Here is a 17,054-nt window from a genome sequence, read left to right on the forward strand (position 1 = left end):
TTACACTAAATTCTGTTCCTGCTTGGCTACCGGTCAAACAATGTCTTGATTTTAAAATTCTCATCCTTGTTTTTAAATCCCTCCATGGCCTCGCCCCTCCCTCCCTATCTCTGTAATCTGCGATTCCACAACCTTCTGGGATACCTGTAGTCCTCTAATTCTGGCCTCTTGTGCATTCCCAATTTGAATTACTCCACTGAAAGCTGTGCCTTCAGTTACCTAGGCTACAAGCTCTGGAATTTCCTCCCTACACCTTTCTGACTCTTGACCTTGCTTTCCACCTTTAAGACATTCCTTAAAACTTACTTTTTTTGACCAGGCTTTTGGTCATCTGACCTAATTTCTCCTTGTGTTTGGTGTCATTCTTTGTTTTATAATACTCCTGTGAAGTGCCTTGGGATGTTACATTACATTAAAGCTGCTGTATAAATATAAGTGGTTGAAGCAGTTTGGTACTGCTTTGCCTGGCCTCATCTCCTCTCATTCCTCATGCAGGAAAACCCCTCATCAAGATGCACGTGACATGCTTCCTTTCTCCTGTTAACTCCTATAATGTGTCCAACAAGGTAGAGTGGCACAGCATTGGTTCTTTTTAGCAGAAGCCCTGTGAGAATTTCCAGGAAAGATGTGGATACAGTTCCTAACAAATAGTTCAACAACTTTACCAAGATAGCGTCTTGCACTAAGCACAAGCTAAATCAACATTGTAGCTTAAGACCTCATTTTGGCCACCGCACAGGCTCTTGACACTCAAAGCAGCTAGTGGAAAATCGTCCTGCAAGTTTTAATAATCCACTATATGAAGAAGTTTTCCCGACTCCCCCTTTCATTCTTTCATGGTCACCCTTGGTCTTTGATTCCTAGTTACCCATTCACCACTGGAAGCAATCTTTATTTATGCTCTGAAAAACATCAACATTTTGAGATATTTTACATCCCCTTGCCCCAAACCTCCTTTATTCCAGTAAACATTAATTGCAGATGCATTAATTTGAGTGTAATTGATGAGAATTAAACTCTGTGAAAGTTCGCAAAAAACATGATCAGTGAAAATAGTGGTGCACCTGTAATAGTGGATAGGTAATATTTTTAGTGACGATATATATAATTCCAGTCATATTTGAAAAATGTTCATGTTTCCCAACGCACGTTAATAACGACCATCCTTCATACTGTTTTTGAATGGTTCTTAACCTGAAAATTACACTGGAGTGAGTTATTTGGATAAAGTCCAAATCAAATGCTCGTCTTAGTTGCATATGATTAAGGGTTTAATTTCATGCTGGTTTGTACAAAGAACCAACAGTTTGGCTTTTTGTATCACCTTGCGCATTTTAGCTTAATGCCTGTAGATAAAATTACAACTCTGCCTAAGAAGCCTTTTGTACGAAGTATTAGCTCAGATATATTCTCAATGAATTTTAAATGTTGCTTCTAGCTATCAAATGAAAACTTTTTTGAAGGGCAGGAAACAAGTAGGACTCTTGACTCAGCATTTATCTAATTTAATAGGAGGAAAAGCCTCGACTGAAAATTGACAAGTTCATGAGGGCCATTTCTTTATTTTTAAAACTCATTTTCTGGATGTCCCTGGCAAGGCCAGCGTTTATTACTTGTTCCTAACAGTTACTACTATTGAGTAGCTTGTTCGGCCACTTCAGAGAGGCGTTGAGTTAAGAGTCAACCACTGTTGTGAGGCTGAAGTTGCATATTGGCTAAATGGCAGGTTTCCTTCCCTAAAGGACATTATCGAGCCAGTTGTGATTTTACAACAATCTGTCTATTAATTGATAATTTTATTGATGCTAGATTTTCATTTCCATAATTTTAATCTGAAATCAAATTGTTCATGTTTTTGTTCCCTGGGTTATTAGTTCTGACCTTTGCTTTCTTTTGAACAAGTAATCCTAAATGGACTTGCATTATATAGCATCTTTTTTGACCTCAAGATATCCCAAAGTTCTTTATAGTAATTGAAATACTTTTGACTTGTTGTCATTTAAGAAATCTAATAGTGTAGGAAGGTCCCACAAACAGCAAAGATACAATTTGTTTTGCTTATGTTGGCCTAAGTAATAACTATTAGGGTTTCAGAAGAAATCCATTGCTTTTTTTTTAAAAATAGTGCATGGAATCTTTTGCATCCATCTGAGAGGGCTTTCATTGGAAAGATAGCACCTCCAGCAGGGCAGTGCTCCTTGGTACTGCAATGAAATGTCAACCTAGATGATTTGCTTAAGTGCCTGTAGTGTGGCTTGAATCTGCATCCTTCTGATTCAGAGGTGAAAATGCTGCTTCCTGAACCATAGCTGGTGTAACCATTATCCAACCATGCACAGAAATTGCTAATAAAAGGAGATTTGGGGGACTCTTGATTATTCATCACGTTCCTCAGTCCACATAGCAGTGGGTTTGTGGTGGATGGGAGGCTAGGTTTGGAGGGAGGGACTCCTGTGCTAATATGGATTCTTAAGAATCCACTATTCCTCAAGCATTATAATCACTCAATGGCCAGGATTTTCCCCTTGGTGATTTGGGGGCAGGGCCCACTCGCCGAGGGGAAAATGACGCGGGATGACGTCGGGAGGAACCCCTGACGTCATCCTGGTCCCTTTAAATTTTTAGGAAGGCTGGCGGATAGTGAAATCAGTTGTCCGCCTGCCGACCTGTCAATGGTTATTTGAGGCCATTGACAGGCTGATTATGATAATTAAAGACCTACCCATCCAAGCTTAAGGCTGACGGACAGGCCAGGAGCCCCAGTGGGCTCCAGATTATTAATGAAACTTCATCCACTGGCGGGATGAAGTTTCATGTCCGTTTTTAAAAAATTTAATAAACTTTGTGTTTCTTATTAACATGTCCCATCTCGTGTGACATTGTCACATGAGGGGGACATGTTAATAATTTTAATATTTCTCTCTTTTGACTTTTCTTACCTGAACAGCGCTTCCTGTCGGGAAGACTGCTGGGCGGGCCTTAATTGGCCCGCCCACTCAAAATGGCGGCCGGCCCCGTTTCAGTGGCGGGGGTCAACTGTCCGCCCGCCATCCGAGGGCAAAATTCTGCCCAATGTGACTCTCTTGGATCACAATAAACCAATTTGCTCAAAACCATTCTATCCACATCAGAGAGGAGGACCAATATACAGTAGATCATTTAATGGATATTTTCAGGTGGTGAATGATATCTGAGGTAATGAGAAAGTAGTTTCACTTACATTATTTGAAATTGTATCATTTTCCACTGAGAATGAACAACTTCCCTGAAAAATCAACAATTTTTACTTTCTTTTCCTGAAACATGGACTAGATCATACTCCCTTTAAAACCCAAATTCAGAATATTTAACACTTACTCTGCTTTACCAGTTGTCATGCAGTCAAAGCAAAAGTTGTGCATCCTGAAATTCACTTCTTTGTTTCCATGACAATTGCTACAATCTGTCTCTTTCTTTCACCTACTAGCCTGCTTCTCGAAATGCAGTTGCAGGGCTGTCAGCAGCGACACTGGCCTCGCTTGGGGGATCTTCCTCTCGACGAGGGAGCGGGGATACAAGTAGCATACTGGATCCAGATGTTTCACTCAGTGAATTGCGGGTAAGGTTTATTAAACTATATACTTGCATAGAGCTGGTGATTTAATTTAACTTAATTTAAATGCTTCTATCTATTGACCAAATTCTTATAGCATTGTGTGCATCAAAAATATAACACTATTTCAGCTTGATGTTTTTTGTTCCCTTCCCCCTCCAATTTATCCAATGGTTCATTCCATGTGTCCAACAGGATATCTATGAGCTTAAGGACCAGATACAAGATGTAGAGGGGAGATACATGCAGGGATTAAAAGAACTTAAGGTATCAGGGCCATGTCCCCCAGCATGTTTTTTTTCTATTTCCTGTGGCTGTCACACTGGGAATTTGAACTGCACTCCTTTAACATACTAGAGCAGAGTCCCTTTGTAGCATTTGACTAACTTTTGTTTTGGCTCATTGGTAGATATTTTGGATTCTTATTATGGCATGTGCTCTTATCTGAATGTAACCCTTACAGCAATTCATGTTTTTCTGTGTAGTGTTAGTTTGATAAATAATAACTTTGTTGTCTCAAAGCAACTAGCCACAGAACAGTAGCAATTTGAGCAAAACAACTGTGCCTCACAAAAGTGGAAAACAATTCCACTTGTTTAAACCTGACCTCTGACTTGACTTGGCTTGAATGACAGCAGTTTGTATTTTATGTAATTTACCGTATGTTTAGAATATGAGCATGGAACCAGCAATGGAGAGCTCTGCATTTTCAGTCTTTGGAAACATTTGAAAATTTGTTTAGAGCCTGTCAGAAAAAGATAAAAAATTAGGAAATGTGGGGAGTGGGATGGGTAAAGTCAAAATTTCAGTGGCAGTTGGTGCGTAAAATGATCTTGTATGGTTTTTAAAAAAGTGCCTATCTTCATAATTCAATTTTTATCTGTAAGTACAAAGATGCGGTTTTTTTCTAAAGGACCAAAAGGGACTCTTAAATAATCGGAATGCAAGGCTAGAAGAGGGAGTACCTATTTTTGGAAAGCCAGAGGTTGCTTTTACAGTTCACGTCAGGTAAAATAATTGGAAAAATCAGGATTTTAATCAGGAGATATTGAATATCAAAAAAACTAAAATTCAAGCAAAAAACTAACCAAGGGGTAAACTATAAGAACATTTTTCTGTTTCGAAGCTGGGAGTGTGGAGCCCTGTGGATATTTGCGAAGGGACAGTCAAAATGACGCTTCACTGTTTCCGGATAGAAAAATTAGCTTTCTATTTTTTAAATTTCAAAGGATTTCGTAGCCGGTACCTGTTAAAAAATGCATTGCTTTTCATCATGAAAATGTAAGGGACTATATTCATTTTAATAGTCTTTCACATAATTGCTCTTTATCTGTGTTATTGTACAAATGTTACTAGGATATGGATTGTGCTTCTGCATGGCGAGAGTATTAGCAATAGTTTTTTTTTAACATAGCCTCAATATTTTCGTTGCTTAAATTTAAGTAAAGGTTCCTAGTATTAAGGTTGCTCATCAGAATAGCCTAAACTATCATCATTATTCATCTTGTTACCTAATTTTTCAAACTTGGACCTTGCTTTCTGCTTGCCTTTATTTGTCACTGCTAGAGCAGAAGGAAATTTTTTCGCTGCACTTCGGAAAATTATGAATTTCAGTGAAATACTTGGGAAACTGAAAATCTAGGGCTCAGCTGCAAGAGTAGTATAAAACATGGAGGTGAACAAAAGTTGAACGAAGCAACCAAGAGATTCCTGAACAGTAATCTCTACCAGGAGAAGAGTTGTCTCACTTAGCTAGTTAAGCTTGCTTCGAACAGCTCATTTTTATGCAGATAAATGTTGACTTGCTTCTTCAAACAGGAAGGCATTTACAAACATACATTAGAACAAGGTGCAGGAGTGGGCCATTCAGCCTCTCAGGCCTGCTCCGCCATTTAATGAGATGATGGCTGATTGGAAAGTAACCTGAAATCTGCATCCCACCTACCCCCGATAACCCCTGCTTACCAAGAATCTGTCCATCTCTGTCTTAAAAATATTCAAAGACTCTGCTTCCACCGCCTTTTCAGGAAGAGAGTTCCAAGACTCTCAACCGTCTGAGTAAAAAAATTTTGCCTCATCTCGGTTTTAAATGATTCATCAAAATTCATCGAAACGATGGTTAGAGACTTCTTTCCTTTTCCTAAAACTGTGTATTGATTAGCTTTTGCATAACCTTAACAGTTTCTTCAAAACTGAAAATCTAGCAAAATGTGGTGATTTGAATGCTCAAATTTCCTTTAATCTAGTATTCGAATCTGTGAAACCCTTAAATTGTATTCCTAGAAGGGGGGAAGTTTCGGGAGGTTTTATATTCACCGAAAGTACTACAAGTACTGTTTAAAAACATAACACAAACAGATCTAATTTCTAGACAGCAGATTTAATTTGAAGGTTTTCCATGAGCCCAAATCATGCATTGTTTTCAGAGTTTTTTTCCAGTGTTCTGTAAGCAAGACCCACAGGAGGTTTAGATAAACTGACTCCTAGACTTTGGAATGCACATGGTCAAATTTTCACACGAGCTGCCAACTGTTTGTTTGCCCTGTCTTATTCTTAAATGTTTTTAACACAAAACAAAAAATTGTTTTCGGTACTGTTTTTCCCCTATTGTTCCTCTTACATTTATTAGTGAGGTTATAATAGACAAAAGAACAACTGAGTGAATAACTGTGGGAATTAAGTGATATTTGCTTGCTGCACTGATAAATACATTATAAATTGGCAACCTGTAATCATGTTGACTTTCTTTCCTCTCATCCTCCATGTTACTATCAAATCAGGTTTCTAATACATTGCAGCATGTTCTTTATGTTTGCAGTGTTTCCAACATCATTGATTCTGTCACCAGAATATCAGTTATTTTCAATTTGCAGGATTCGTTATCAGAAGTAGAAGAGAAATATAAAAAAGCTATGGTCTCCAATGCACAACTAGACAATGAAAAATCTAACCTCATCTACCAAGTGGATACACTAAAAGACGTTATTGAAGAAATGGAGGAGCAGATGGCTGAGCTATATAGAGAGAATGAAGAAAAATTAAAGGTAATTAATTATGAACAACTACAGCAATGGCTGGGTGTTACTGTTTGTTTTGCACTTATGAAGATGTGTTTTCTTAACATAATGTTGATCAAAAGGTCCCTTTAAGGTTACAATTGTAATTTTGCAGCTTTAGTTTTTTGAATTGACACAACTTATCTGACTTCTGTTGCAGCAAGAGCTGCACCTGCTCAATTGCCTTCTTTCAGGGAATGTGTAATAATGTTTGGATTGTATATAAAATTAATTCTGATAGTGTTTTTCAAAAGAAATTTTTGACAATATGCTTTGTGTTAAATAGTTACATTTGAAATCTGCTATGACTCAAAGATGTAAAAGAAGGGCGCTAGCATATTTAAACTCGAGTGGAAACAAACCTACTGAGCACTAAATCTAGTTAAAGACTGGTGACTGAGGAGCAGAGTTGATTTGCATTTTGGCATGTCCATTCCTGATGATGAAATTGAAATGTGTTTTTAATCTAATTCAGAATGAATAATGAATAAAATGGATTTTTATAGTACCTCATCCCACCTTTCAGGATGTTTCATAGAGCTTCCAAGCAATTATTTACTTTTGAAGTTCAGTCACTGTTGTTATGTTAGTGAATGTAGCACCCATTTTCTGCACAGCCTGGTCCTATGAGCAACAAATGAGATGACCATTTGATCTATTTTTGATAGACTTCAAGAATTCCAAGGCCTCCTTCAGTTAGTACCATGGGAAATATTGTGCCCACTGGAAGCCTAGGAATGGACAAACAGGAATCATCATCTAAATTGTTAATAAATATGGTGACTATTTGAAACACTTATGGGACACCACAAGCCACATAGTGCCAGTTAGAGTACCTGCCATTATCTCTATTCTTGTCTCCTGGCACTCGGCCAATTTCCTAATTGGGTCAATAATTTGCTTTCAATTCTATGGGGTTCAACTTTAACTAACAGTCATTTGGTAGTACAGAACTTGAGTATTGCTGAAAAAAGATACTTTTTTGTTGAAGCTTTTGGTCTTGCACTCATCAGGACAATTCACAAGGAAATGCCAATGTTAGTCACCATCAACTGGTGCATCCTCCATTGCAACGTCTCCACCAATCTGAGTTCACTTGCTAACCAATCAGTGCACTCTTCTCATACAGTATAAGTTTGTTGTTTCCCCTGACATTGGCATTTTCATGCAAATTGTCCTGATGAGTGCAAGATGAAAAGCTTCGACAAAAAATGTCTCTTCTTTCAGCAATATTTAACTAACAGCTTCTCACGATAGGCAATGTTTTCTAGCCCAGTATACCATCTGTGTCATATCTAACATAGGAAAGCGTAATGCTGCCATAGATATACGAATATACGGATTAGGAGCAGGAGTAGGCCATTCAGCCCCTCAAGCCTGCTCTGACATTAAATAAGATTATGGCTGATCTGATTATGGCCCCAGTTCTACATTCCTGCCTATTTCCAATATCCTTTGACTCCCTTGTTAGTCAAGAGTCTATCTATCTCTGCCTTAAAGATATTCAGTGACCCTCGCTCCACTGCTTTCTGGGGAAGAAAGTTCCAAAGACACTCAACCCTAAGAGAAAAAACTTCTCCTTGTGCCCATCTTAAATGGGAAACCCCTTATTTTTAAACTGTGTCCCCTGGTTCCAGTCTCTCCCACAAGGGAAAACATCCTTTCAGCATGCACCCTGTCAGGTCCCCTCAGGATCTTATGTGTTTCAATAAAATCACCTCTCAATCTTCTAAACTCCAATGGATACAGGCTCAGCCTGCCCAATCTTTCCTCCAAAGATGATAACAACCCCCAATCCAAGGTATCAGTCGAGTGAATCCTCTCTGAACTGCTTCTAATACATTTCTATCCTTAAAAGTGATTAAGTTTCATTCCTATCCTCGTCATTCCTCACTTGGCACAAAAGCTCATAAAATGATGAGGGATAAAAGCAAAATACTGCAGATGCTGGAAATCTGAAACAGAAACAAAAAATGATAGAAATACTCATGTCTGACAGCGTCTGTGGAGAGATAGACAGAGTTAACATTTCGAGTCCATATGACTCTTCTTCAGAGCATATCAGCCAGCTGCTCTGAAGAAGAGTCATATGGGACTCGAAACGTTAACTCTGCCTTTCTCTTCACAGATGCTGTCAGGCCTGCTGAGTTTTTCCAGCATTTTTTAAAAATGATGAGGGAATCTGGTTGAGGAAAGCATAGTAGAGCCACACATAGGAACATATGCAATAGGAGGATGAGTAGGTCATATGGCCTCTCCAGCCACACAGATTAGTGTGGGCCAAGATTTGATTTCTAGCCATTGTTGAGTCGGCTGATCTCAGTTAGATGGTGATAGGAACACTGCAATTGGCCTCGCCAGGTTAACTTCTATGCAGCAACCCCTGATGGATTCATGCTTTTGTACATTGGATGAAAACTAGATTGGGCTCAGATGCGATACTCTCCATAGTCAAATAATAGCCAACGCTGTGCTTAGACGAAAGTAAAATATCATCAGGTGCTGCTCAATCTCCACCACTCAAGCAAGTCTTTAACATGTTCAGGAAAGTTGGCTGATAAATGTGGGCAATGCAAGAAGAAAAGGACAAGATTGTGTTATTTGCATTAATAAGCACGTATCGGAACTGCCAATCCTAGTCAACCATAGAAACACTTTTTGTGTGTGTGGTGTGTGTGTGTTATTCTTGTACACTGGCTGCATTCAAATCAAGTCCAGAGTTGAAAGAATAGTAGATGGGCCAACAGTGCCACTTATCATGCCACAATCTAATCATTGATATATCAAAAGAAAATGTGATAGTGTCTGAAAAAATCACGGATGGACAACTGTAACAAATTGTAAATAGGTTTTTTAAAAAATATGTACTATTGCTTTTCCTTCAGGAACTGGAACGGCAAAAACATATGTGTAGCGTGTCGCAACATAAAGTAGAAGAACTAAAAGAGGGTATTCAGCAAAGAGACACACTTATAGAGGTAGGTGGAGGGTGAAAGCCCCTGTTGTTGTCAAAAGTTCTGGTCTCGGTGTTTGCATAAATTGATAAAATAAATTTCTACAATTAGTAGAAAATGGCCCGTGGCTCTTGACACCACTGGACATTGCAATAGTCGGGTTGGAGATTGCTGCTGAAAATTTAATGTTAACTGCCTTGAGAATGTCTTACAGTTTTGAATCTATGTATCCAACGAGCTGATTATTTTCGGGTGCAATGTATTTCATAAACTAAGACTTCAACCTATATATCTTTAGATTTCTATCATCAAATTGTAAAATATTTTTACAATAGTATAATAGAAATCAGATTAATATGGATGATACTAAGACATCAGTATACGTTCACTACATAATGTGTCAACAAACGAGCTGGGTTATTGGTATGAACTTGCATTAAATATGTTCAAAGTATTTTTTCATTTATATTCAACAATGAATGTATACACCATTATTGGAAATCGCAGTTGTAGAATGCCGTGAATTTTTCTTTTAGCTCTTTACTGCTGTCATCTTTTGCAATTGAGGGCAATAAGTATCTCATTCAGGCAATTTGTTATCAGATTCTCGAGCTGAATTAGCTGCATTTTAAATAGGTATAAAAATGGTTGTTGCAAGTTGATTGTACGCCATTTATGTCTGTAAACTGTACTTGTACCCTGTTTCAGCAGTCTGTCTCCCTGGGGAATGACTGAAAAGGCCTGGGTAAATGTAACAAGCTTCCTCCTTCATCAATGAACCCTGGCTACTTAAATGAGGAAAACTTTATACAGTACAGTCTAAGCCAACTAATATCTAACAGCATCTGCAATTCTTTTTAAAATTTGGATTATTCATCTTTCTGTAGTCCTCTATTTCTTAATTGTACACTATTATGGCCTTGTGTGTTCATTTTGTTCAACCCTTTAAACTCATCTTTTTTTTCTCTTAACTGCCTAATCTGTCTTGTGCTCCAACCAATGCTGAACTTCCCTTCCTCGCCTGTGGCTTTTCCTGTAGGAGAACAAGTGTCTGCAGCAGAGGGTGGACACCCTCACCAGGGATGTGTTTGATCTGCAGGAAACTGTCAACTGGAAAGACAAAAAAATTGGGGTAGGAGGTCATATTGAGCAGTGGTTGCATGGGGTGTTATTTGTTGATTGGTTACTAAATGTAATGTCGTATTCTACCATTCAGTGTGTTGGAGCATGATATACTTAGTAAGGAATTTAAGTAAAAGACAAACTGCCTCATTGCAAGTATCTATAGTGTAAACGTTCAGTGTAATTTTCCCATTTGTCTTCTGTATATCACGTATGACGTAGATTTATTGTTGTGGTTTGTTTGCTTAATCAAACATCTGAAAGCATGTGACAGGTTGCAATAGTTGTGCACTATGAAGTAGGAGAAGCTAATCTTGAGAAATTGTAGTTGCAGATGAGATTTTGTTTTTCCAAACTTCAACCCATTTCTTTCGCTTTTCCTACTGTCTCATCTGCTATATTCATGTCTGTTGCAATTTACACAAACTTTCTTTTCTCTGCCATGTTCTTTATCCTGCTTGTTGCCCTGTGCTCAGGCTCTAGAGAGGCAGAAAGACTACTTTGACTGCATTAGGAATGAGCGTGATGAACTGAAAGATGAGTTGGCTGATCTAAGGGAAAACACAAAGGTAGGACATGTATGCGGTTTAGGCTAAATAGTGTTGAAGATTAATTTTTTGGGGCTTTTGGTTAAAATCAGCAGCAATAAAAAGTGTGGTGACTGTAAACTGAATAATTATACATCACTTCATTAAAAAGTGAGCATAACTATTATTTGCAAATTTCAATATGAATTCAATATTAGAAACCAGTTTCCTCCATTTCTCAGCAGCAGAAGATTGAGGATAAAAACTGAAAATGCTGGAAAAACTCAGCAGTTCTACTTCTCTTTAGCTCTGAAGAAGAATCATACGGACTTGAAACATTAACTCTGTTCATCTCTCCACAGATGCTGCCAGACCTGCTGAGTCTTTCCAGCATTTTCTGTTTTTATTTCAGATTTCCAGCATCTGTAGTATTTTGCTTTCATGAGAAGATTGAGGATGCTTGGTTATTTTATTTATATGTAAACTAATTAACACTGCTAGATAATTCCTTTTCAAATAAATTTTCCTTTGTTTTTGTTCAACAACCTTTGAATTTGGAATATGAGTTCACCCTCCTCCCACCAAAGAATGTTATTGGGTTAAGAAAAAAGTTTAAGATATACAAAAGTAGAATAAAACTACCGCTGAAACAATGAAGTAGAAAATTAGCATTTCTATTTTAAAAAGAAAGCTGTGTTAATCTTTTGCTTGTCTCCCTGATTAACATTCACCTTTGTTTCACTGACCTTTCATAGCATTTTCATTCAATGCATGCTTCTCATGTTGGGTCATACAGTTGCTCATGTTTGTGTAGCACTCATCCGCTCATTTTTCTCTTCTCTTTGGTGAAGCAGCATTTCTCTGCTACATGGCTTTGCTGTCAAAAGTAAAACAATCTATGTTTTCAGGATTTAACTATTTCAGTTTTGAAAGAAAATGCATCTATCTGAGATTTAATACTATTTAGCTGAACTTGTACATGCTAAATGTAATATATACTTTATAAGAAAGTGACACAAATAACCACATGTTAAGAAAACCTGGGTAGAATTATCTTATTAAACAGAGCAGATTGCTTGAATGCAATGAAATGTTCCAATGCTTCACAGGAGCATTATAAAATGAAGTATAATACCAGGCCAGGTAAGGAGATATTAGGTCAGGTGACTTGATTTGAGAGGTAGAGTTGAAGACTATTTTAAAGGAGGAAAGTGAGGTAGAGAGCTGGATAGGTGGTGTGAGGGTATTCCAGAGCTTGGGGCCTAGACAACTGAAGGCACAGCCACCAATGGTGGAGCAAAAATTAAAATTGGGGATGTACAAGGGGCCTGAGTTAGAGGAGAGGAAGGGTTGTCTGGTTGGTGGAGACTAGAACAATAGGAACGGATGAGGCCGTGGAGGGATTTGAAACCAAAGAGTTTTAAAATGGTGGTGCCACTGACCAATGTCGTCTTCACCTCAGAAATGGGCCTTGACTTCCATGTGATACCTACTCAATTTGCTTAATCTTATAACAGTAAGTCTCTTAATTTAGGATTTCCTTAATTTGAGGTACCACTTGAAATTTTGTGCTGGATTTATAGTGAATCTTAGAATCATAGAATAATTACAGCAGAAAACGAAGCCATTTAGCCTGTCATGTATGTGCTGGCTGTCTGAAGGAGCAGTTCACCTAGTGCCAGTCCCCTGCCTTCTCCCTGTAGCCCTGCAAATTCTTCCTTTTCAGATAATCCAATTCCCTTTTGAATGCCTTGATTGAACCTGCCCCTATCATACACTCAGGCCATGTATTTGAAATCCTAACTACTTGCTGCTTGAAAAGATTTTTCCTCATGTTGCCATTATACCTCATCTCCCTCCTGGATATGGTGAATTCTGCCTCATCTACTTCCCAATGTCAGTTCAGTGGGCTGGTGAGTTCATTAAACTGTTGATGCAACTCCTGCGGAACCTCGGTCCATGACTGCTTCTGAAGGGATCTGAGGTAAATGAATTGTTTAAAGATAAAGATCATTTCTATTAAAGATGACGGTGACATGAAGAGATGGAGCAAATTCCAGCATATGCACTGTCATGTATTTCGCAATTTTCATCTCTGAGATTCTGTATGAGCAACTGATTTGTGCTGAGAATATCCAAACTAAGAAAGTGTGCCAAGTACTCAGGAAATTTAAGAATTAGAAAATCAATATCTTGAACAATATGGTGATGACAACCTAGAGAAGAATGAACTAACCCAGTTATTACAGCAGATCATGGAAAATGTACCAGCTACAAACAAAAAATGCTGCAAGTATTGCAAAGGTCCCAAAATTGAGTCATAAGCTAACATGAGAACCAGAGAGGCAATGTTAACATCAGTTTTTAGAAGAGTGTCATTGACATTTCTCTTGGCATGTGTAGAAGTTCATCACATGTATTTACAATAAGAGGAATGAAATTAGTAAACTTGGCCATGACTGATCTTCTCAGCAACATCATTGAGCAGTGTAATGTATGAACTAACTCCATGCGTCATTGCTGACTTTTGGGGAAATTGTACATTACAAGTTGTTGAAGTACCATAGACTTCAGTCTCTCATTCTGCCTTTTTGTTCAAAAGTGTTTCCATGTTTCTGAAGATAAATGATTATTAGATATCCTACACTTGGTATTTGCTCTTTTTTCCATTTGAAATTGTTTTGTGGCTGGTATAGTACATTTACAAAATCATGTGTATTTACATTTTAATCTGCTTGGCATTTATTTTAGTTAGGTAGGAACAAGAATTCTTGTACCTGGGCAGACTTAATATGTGAAAAGCATACAGAACCAATCACGTACATAAGGCAGTCTGCCCCTCAAAATACAAGTGGCTGGTTCTATTTCATTTTTTAATCTTAATGTAATGCCCTGAAAATACTATTTTGCTGGTTTGTTCTGTTTGTGAACTTGGATGCATTGGAATTATGTTTTTAGCATCCTGACCTCATTAACAGAGAAATCCTAAATTGGAACATCTCATTCCATTAGTATCAGTTAGTTAGCTGAAGGTACAAGTCTGGCTTCTCCAACCTCGATATCTTAACTTTGCTAGTGACCCAATGATTGTATAAATCTCTGACAAGAATTGATTTTATTTTAATGTCTCATGTTTTTGATGGTATCTGATGAAATTATATCCTTGAATCAGAAGAAAATGGTGTAACAGCTTCGCTAAGTTCAGTTTTTAGCTGTCATTATCAGATGCGCTCTTCTAGAAAACCACAAACTGTAGTATTCTGCTTGTAATGTAAAATATATTCCCACAGCTTTTTCAAGGTAACAGACTGCTTTACTTCATTTTGGTTACCAGTTGTATTGACCATAGAAATTCAAAGGTACTTGCTTTCCAGCAGTTGAAAGTTTAAATAATTTTATCTTTCAGAAATACGGTTTGGTTATAATCCCAGAAGGCACACCTAATGGTGAAGTAAATCATGAACCAGTTGTTGGTGCGATAACAGTTGTGACTCAAGAGGCTGCTCAAGTGCTTGAAGGTGCAGGAGATGGACCACTAGGTAGTTCTTGTTCAAACTATATTTTCCTCAATTAATGAACAATAGAGCTTAACCTTAACTTCTCGTGGCTGCTGTCGTCTTCTAAAACATTTAATCTGGCTGGATAGCTTGGTTATTTCAATTTGTTCAAGTCAGAATGGCAAATATTGTTACGCTGGCACAGACTGAACTTCAATTTGTGTGTTACAGTTCATTCAGGGAGTCTGAATTTCTGTGGGAACATGCACTTTTTATATACATGTTGTAGTCTGGAGCTATGGATCATGATGGCAGAGGCTCCAACCTTCGTTCCATCACATGGCTGATCAGGAATCTCTCCCGCTCTTAGGATGTACATTCAAATTAGCAGGAGTAGGAGTAGACCATTTAGCCCCTCGAACCTGCTCCGCCATTCAATAAGATCATGGCTGATCTGATTGCGGCTTTAACTCCACATTCTGCCTACTCCCAATGACCCTTGACTCCCTTGTTAGTCAAGAGTCTATCTACCTCTGACTCTGCCTCCACCGCTGCCTGGGGAAGTAAGTATCAAAGATTCACGACCCTTTGAGAGAAAAAATTTCTTCCCTTCTCCGTCTTAAATGGGAGACCCCTTATTTTTAAACTGTGTCCCCTAGCACCTGCCGTCGGCATGTTTTAGAAAAATTTGCAGCAGGTTGATAATCAATATGTTCAGCCGCATTATGCATGCAGCTTCCTTGGCCACCACGTCTTGGGGTGGGAATCAAACCTGGAGCTTCTGGCTCAGAGGCAGGGATGCTACCCACTGCGCCTTAATTCCTCCCCAAACTGAACTTCTTGAACTGCATGCAATTCAGCTGATTGACACCTTCTTCACAGCAATAGGTGGGCACACAGAAGCAACCACAAGAGAACACTTCTTAATTTGTTCATGGGATGAGTGTTACTCGCAAGGCCAACGTTTATTGCCCATCCCGAATTTCCCTTGAGAAGCTGGTGGTGAGCAGCCTTTTTGAACCGCTGCAGTCCATGTGGTGTAGTTACACCAACAGTACTATTAGGAATGGCATTCCAGGATTTTGATTCAGTGACAATGAAGAAACAGCAATATAGTTCCAAGTCAGGATGGTGTGTGGCATGGAGGGGAGCTTCCACGTGGTGGTGTTCCCATGCATCTACTTTGTCTCGGATGGTATGGAACTTCTTGAGTATTATTGGCGTTGCATTCATTCAGGCAAGTGATGAGTATTCTATCACACTCCTGATTTGTGCCTTGTACAAGGTGGACAGTCTTTGGAGGGTCAGATAGTGAGTTACTCACTGCAGAATTCCCAGTTTCTGACCTCTTGTTGCCACAGTATTTATATGGTTGGTCCAGTTCAATTTCTCGTCAATGGTAATCCCCAGCACATTGTTAGAGGGTGAATTCAGTGATGGCAATGCCTTTAAACATCATGGGGAAATGGTTATTTTCATCCTTGTTGGAGATGGCATTACCTAGCACCTGTGTGGCACATGTTACTTGCCACTTATCAGCCTAAGCCAGGTCTTGCTGCATATGGACATGGACTGCTTCGGTACCTGAGGAGCTGTCAATGGTGCTGAACATTGTGCAATCATCAGCGAATATCCCCACTTCTGACTTTAGGGGGGAGGGAAAGACATTGAAGAAGCAGCTAAGATGGTTGGGCCTAGGACACTACCCTGAGGAACTCGTGCAGTGATGTCCTGGGGTTGAGATGATTGACCTCCAACAGCCACGTTTTCCTTTGTTCTAGGTATGAATTCAACAATGAGGAGTTTTTCCCCTGATTCCCATTAACTTCAGTTGTATTGTGGCTCCTCTATGTCACCCTCGGTCAAATGCTGCCTTGACGTCAAGAACAGTCACTCTCAACTCACCTCTTGAATTCATGTTTGAACCAAAACTGTAATGCGGTCTGGAACCGTGTGTCCTGATGGAACTGAAACTGAGCATTAGTGAGCAGGTTATTTATAAATGCCATTTGATATCACTGTCAGTGATACCTGCCACTGATGGAGTGATAATTGGCCCCATCATTGAGGAAAGGGTTATTTGTGGTGCTTCCTCCTACCATTAGTTATTTAATTGTCCACCGCTGTTCACAACTGGAAGCGGTAGGACTGCAGAGTTTTAAGTTGATACCTTAGTTGTGGGATTGCTTTGCTCTATCTGTTGAATGTTGCTTCTGCTGTTCGACATGCATCTAGTCCTGTGTTTTAGCTTCAGGTTGGTGCGTCATTTTTAGGCATGCCTGGTGCTAGTCCTGGCATACTATTTT

At 38.8% G+C, this 17,054-nt stretch overlaps 1 protein-coding gene across 1 annotated transcript in view; it reads left to right on the top strand.

Moving 5' to 3' along the window:
- Positions 1 to 17,054, top strand: part of lrrfip2 (leucine rich repeat (in FLII) interacting protein 2) — a 202,492-nt gene that overhangs the window by 158,988 nt on the left and 26,450 nt on the right. The window contains exons 17-21 of the mRNA XM_078539775.1: positions 3,467 to 3,598; positions 6,466 to 6,636; positions 9,534 to 9,626; positions 11,201 to 11,293; positions 14,658 to 14,790. Of these exons, the coding sequence (XP_078395901.1) occupies positions 3,467 to 3,598; positions 6,466 to 6,636; positions 9,534 to 9,626; positions 11,201 to 11,293; positions 14,658 to 14,790 (622 nt within the window). The remainder of the gene's footprint in view (positions 1 to 3,466; positions 3,599 to 6,465; positions 6,637 to 9,533; positions 9,627 to 11,200; positions 11,294 to 14,657; positions 14,791 to 17,054) is intronic.

Source organism: Cetorhinus maximus, chromosome 4, assembly GCF_964194155.1.
Source record: "Cetorhinus maximus chromosome 4, sCetMax3.hap1.1, whole genome shotgun sequence".
Lineage (NCBI taxonomy): Eukaryota > Metazoa > Chordata > Chondrichthyes > Lamniformes > Cetorhinidae > Cetorhinus > Cetorhinus maximus.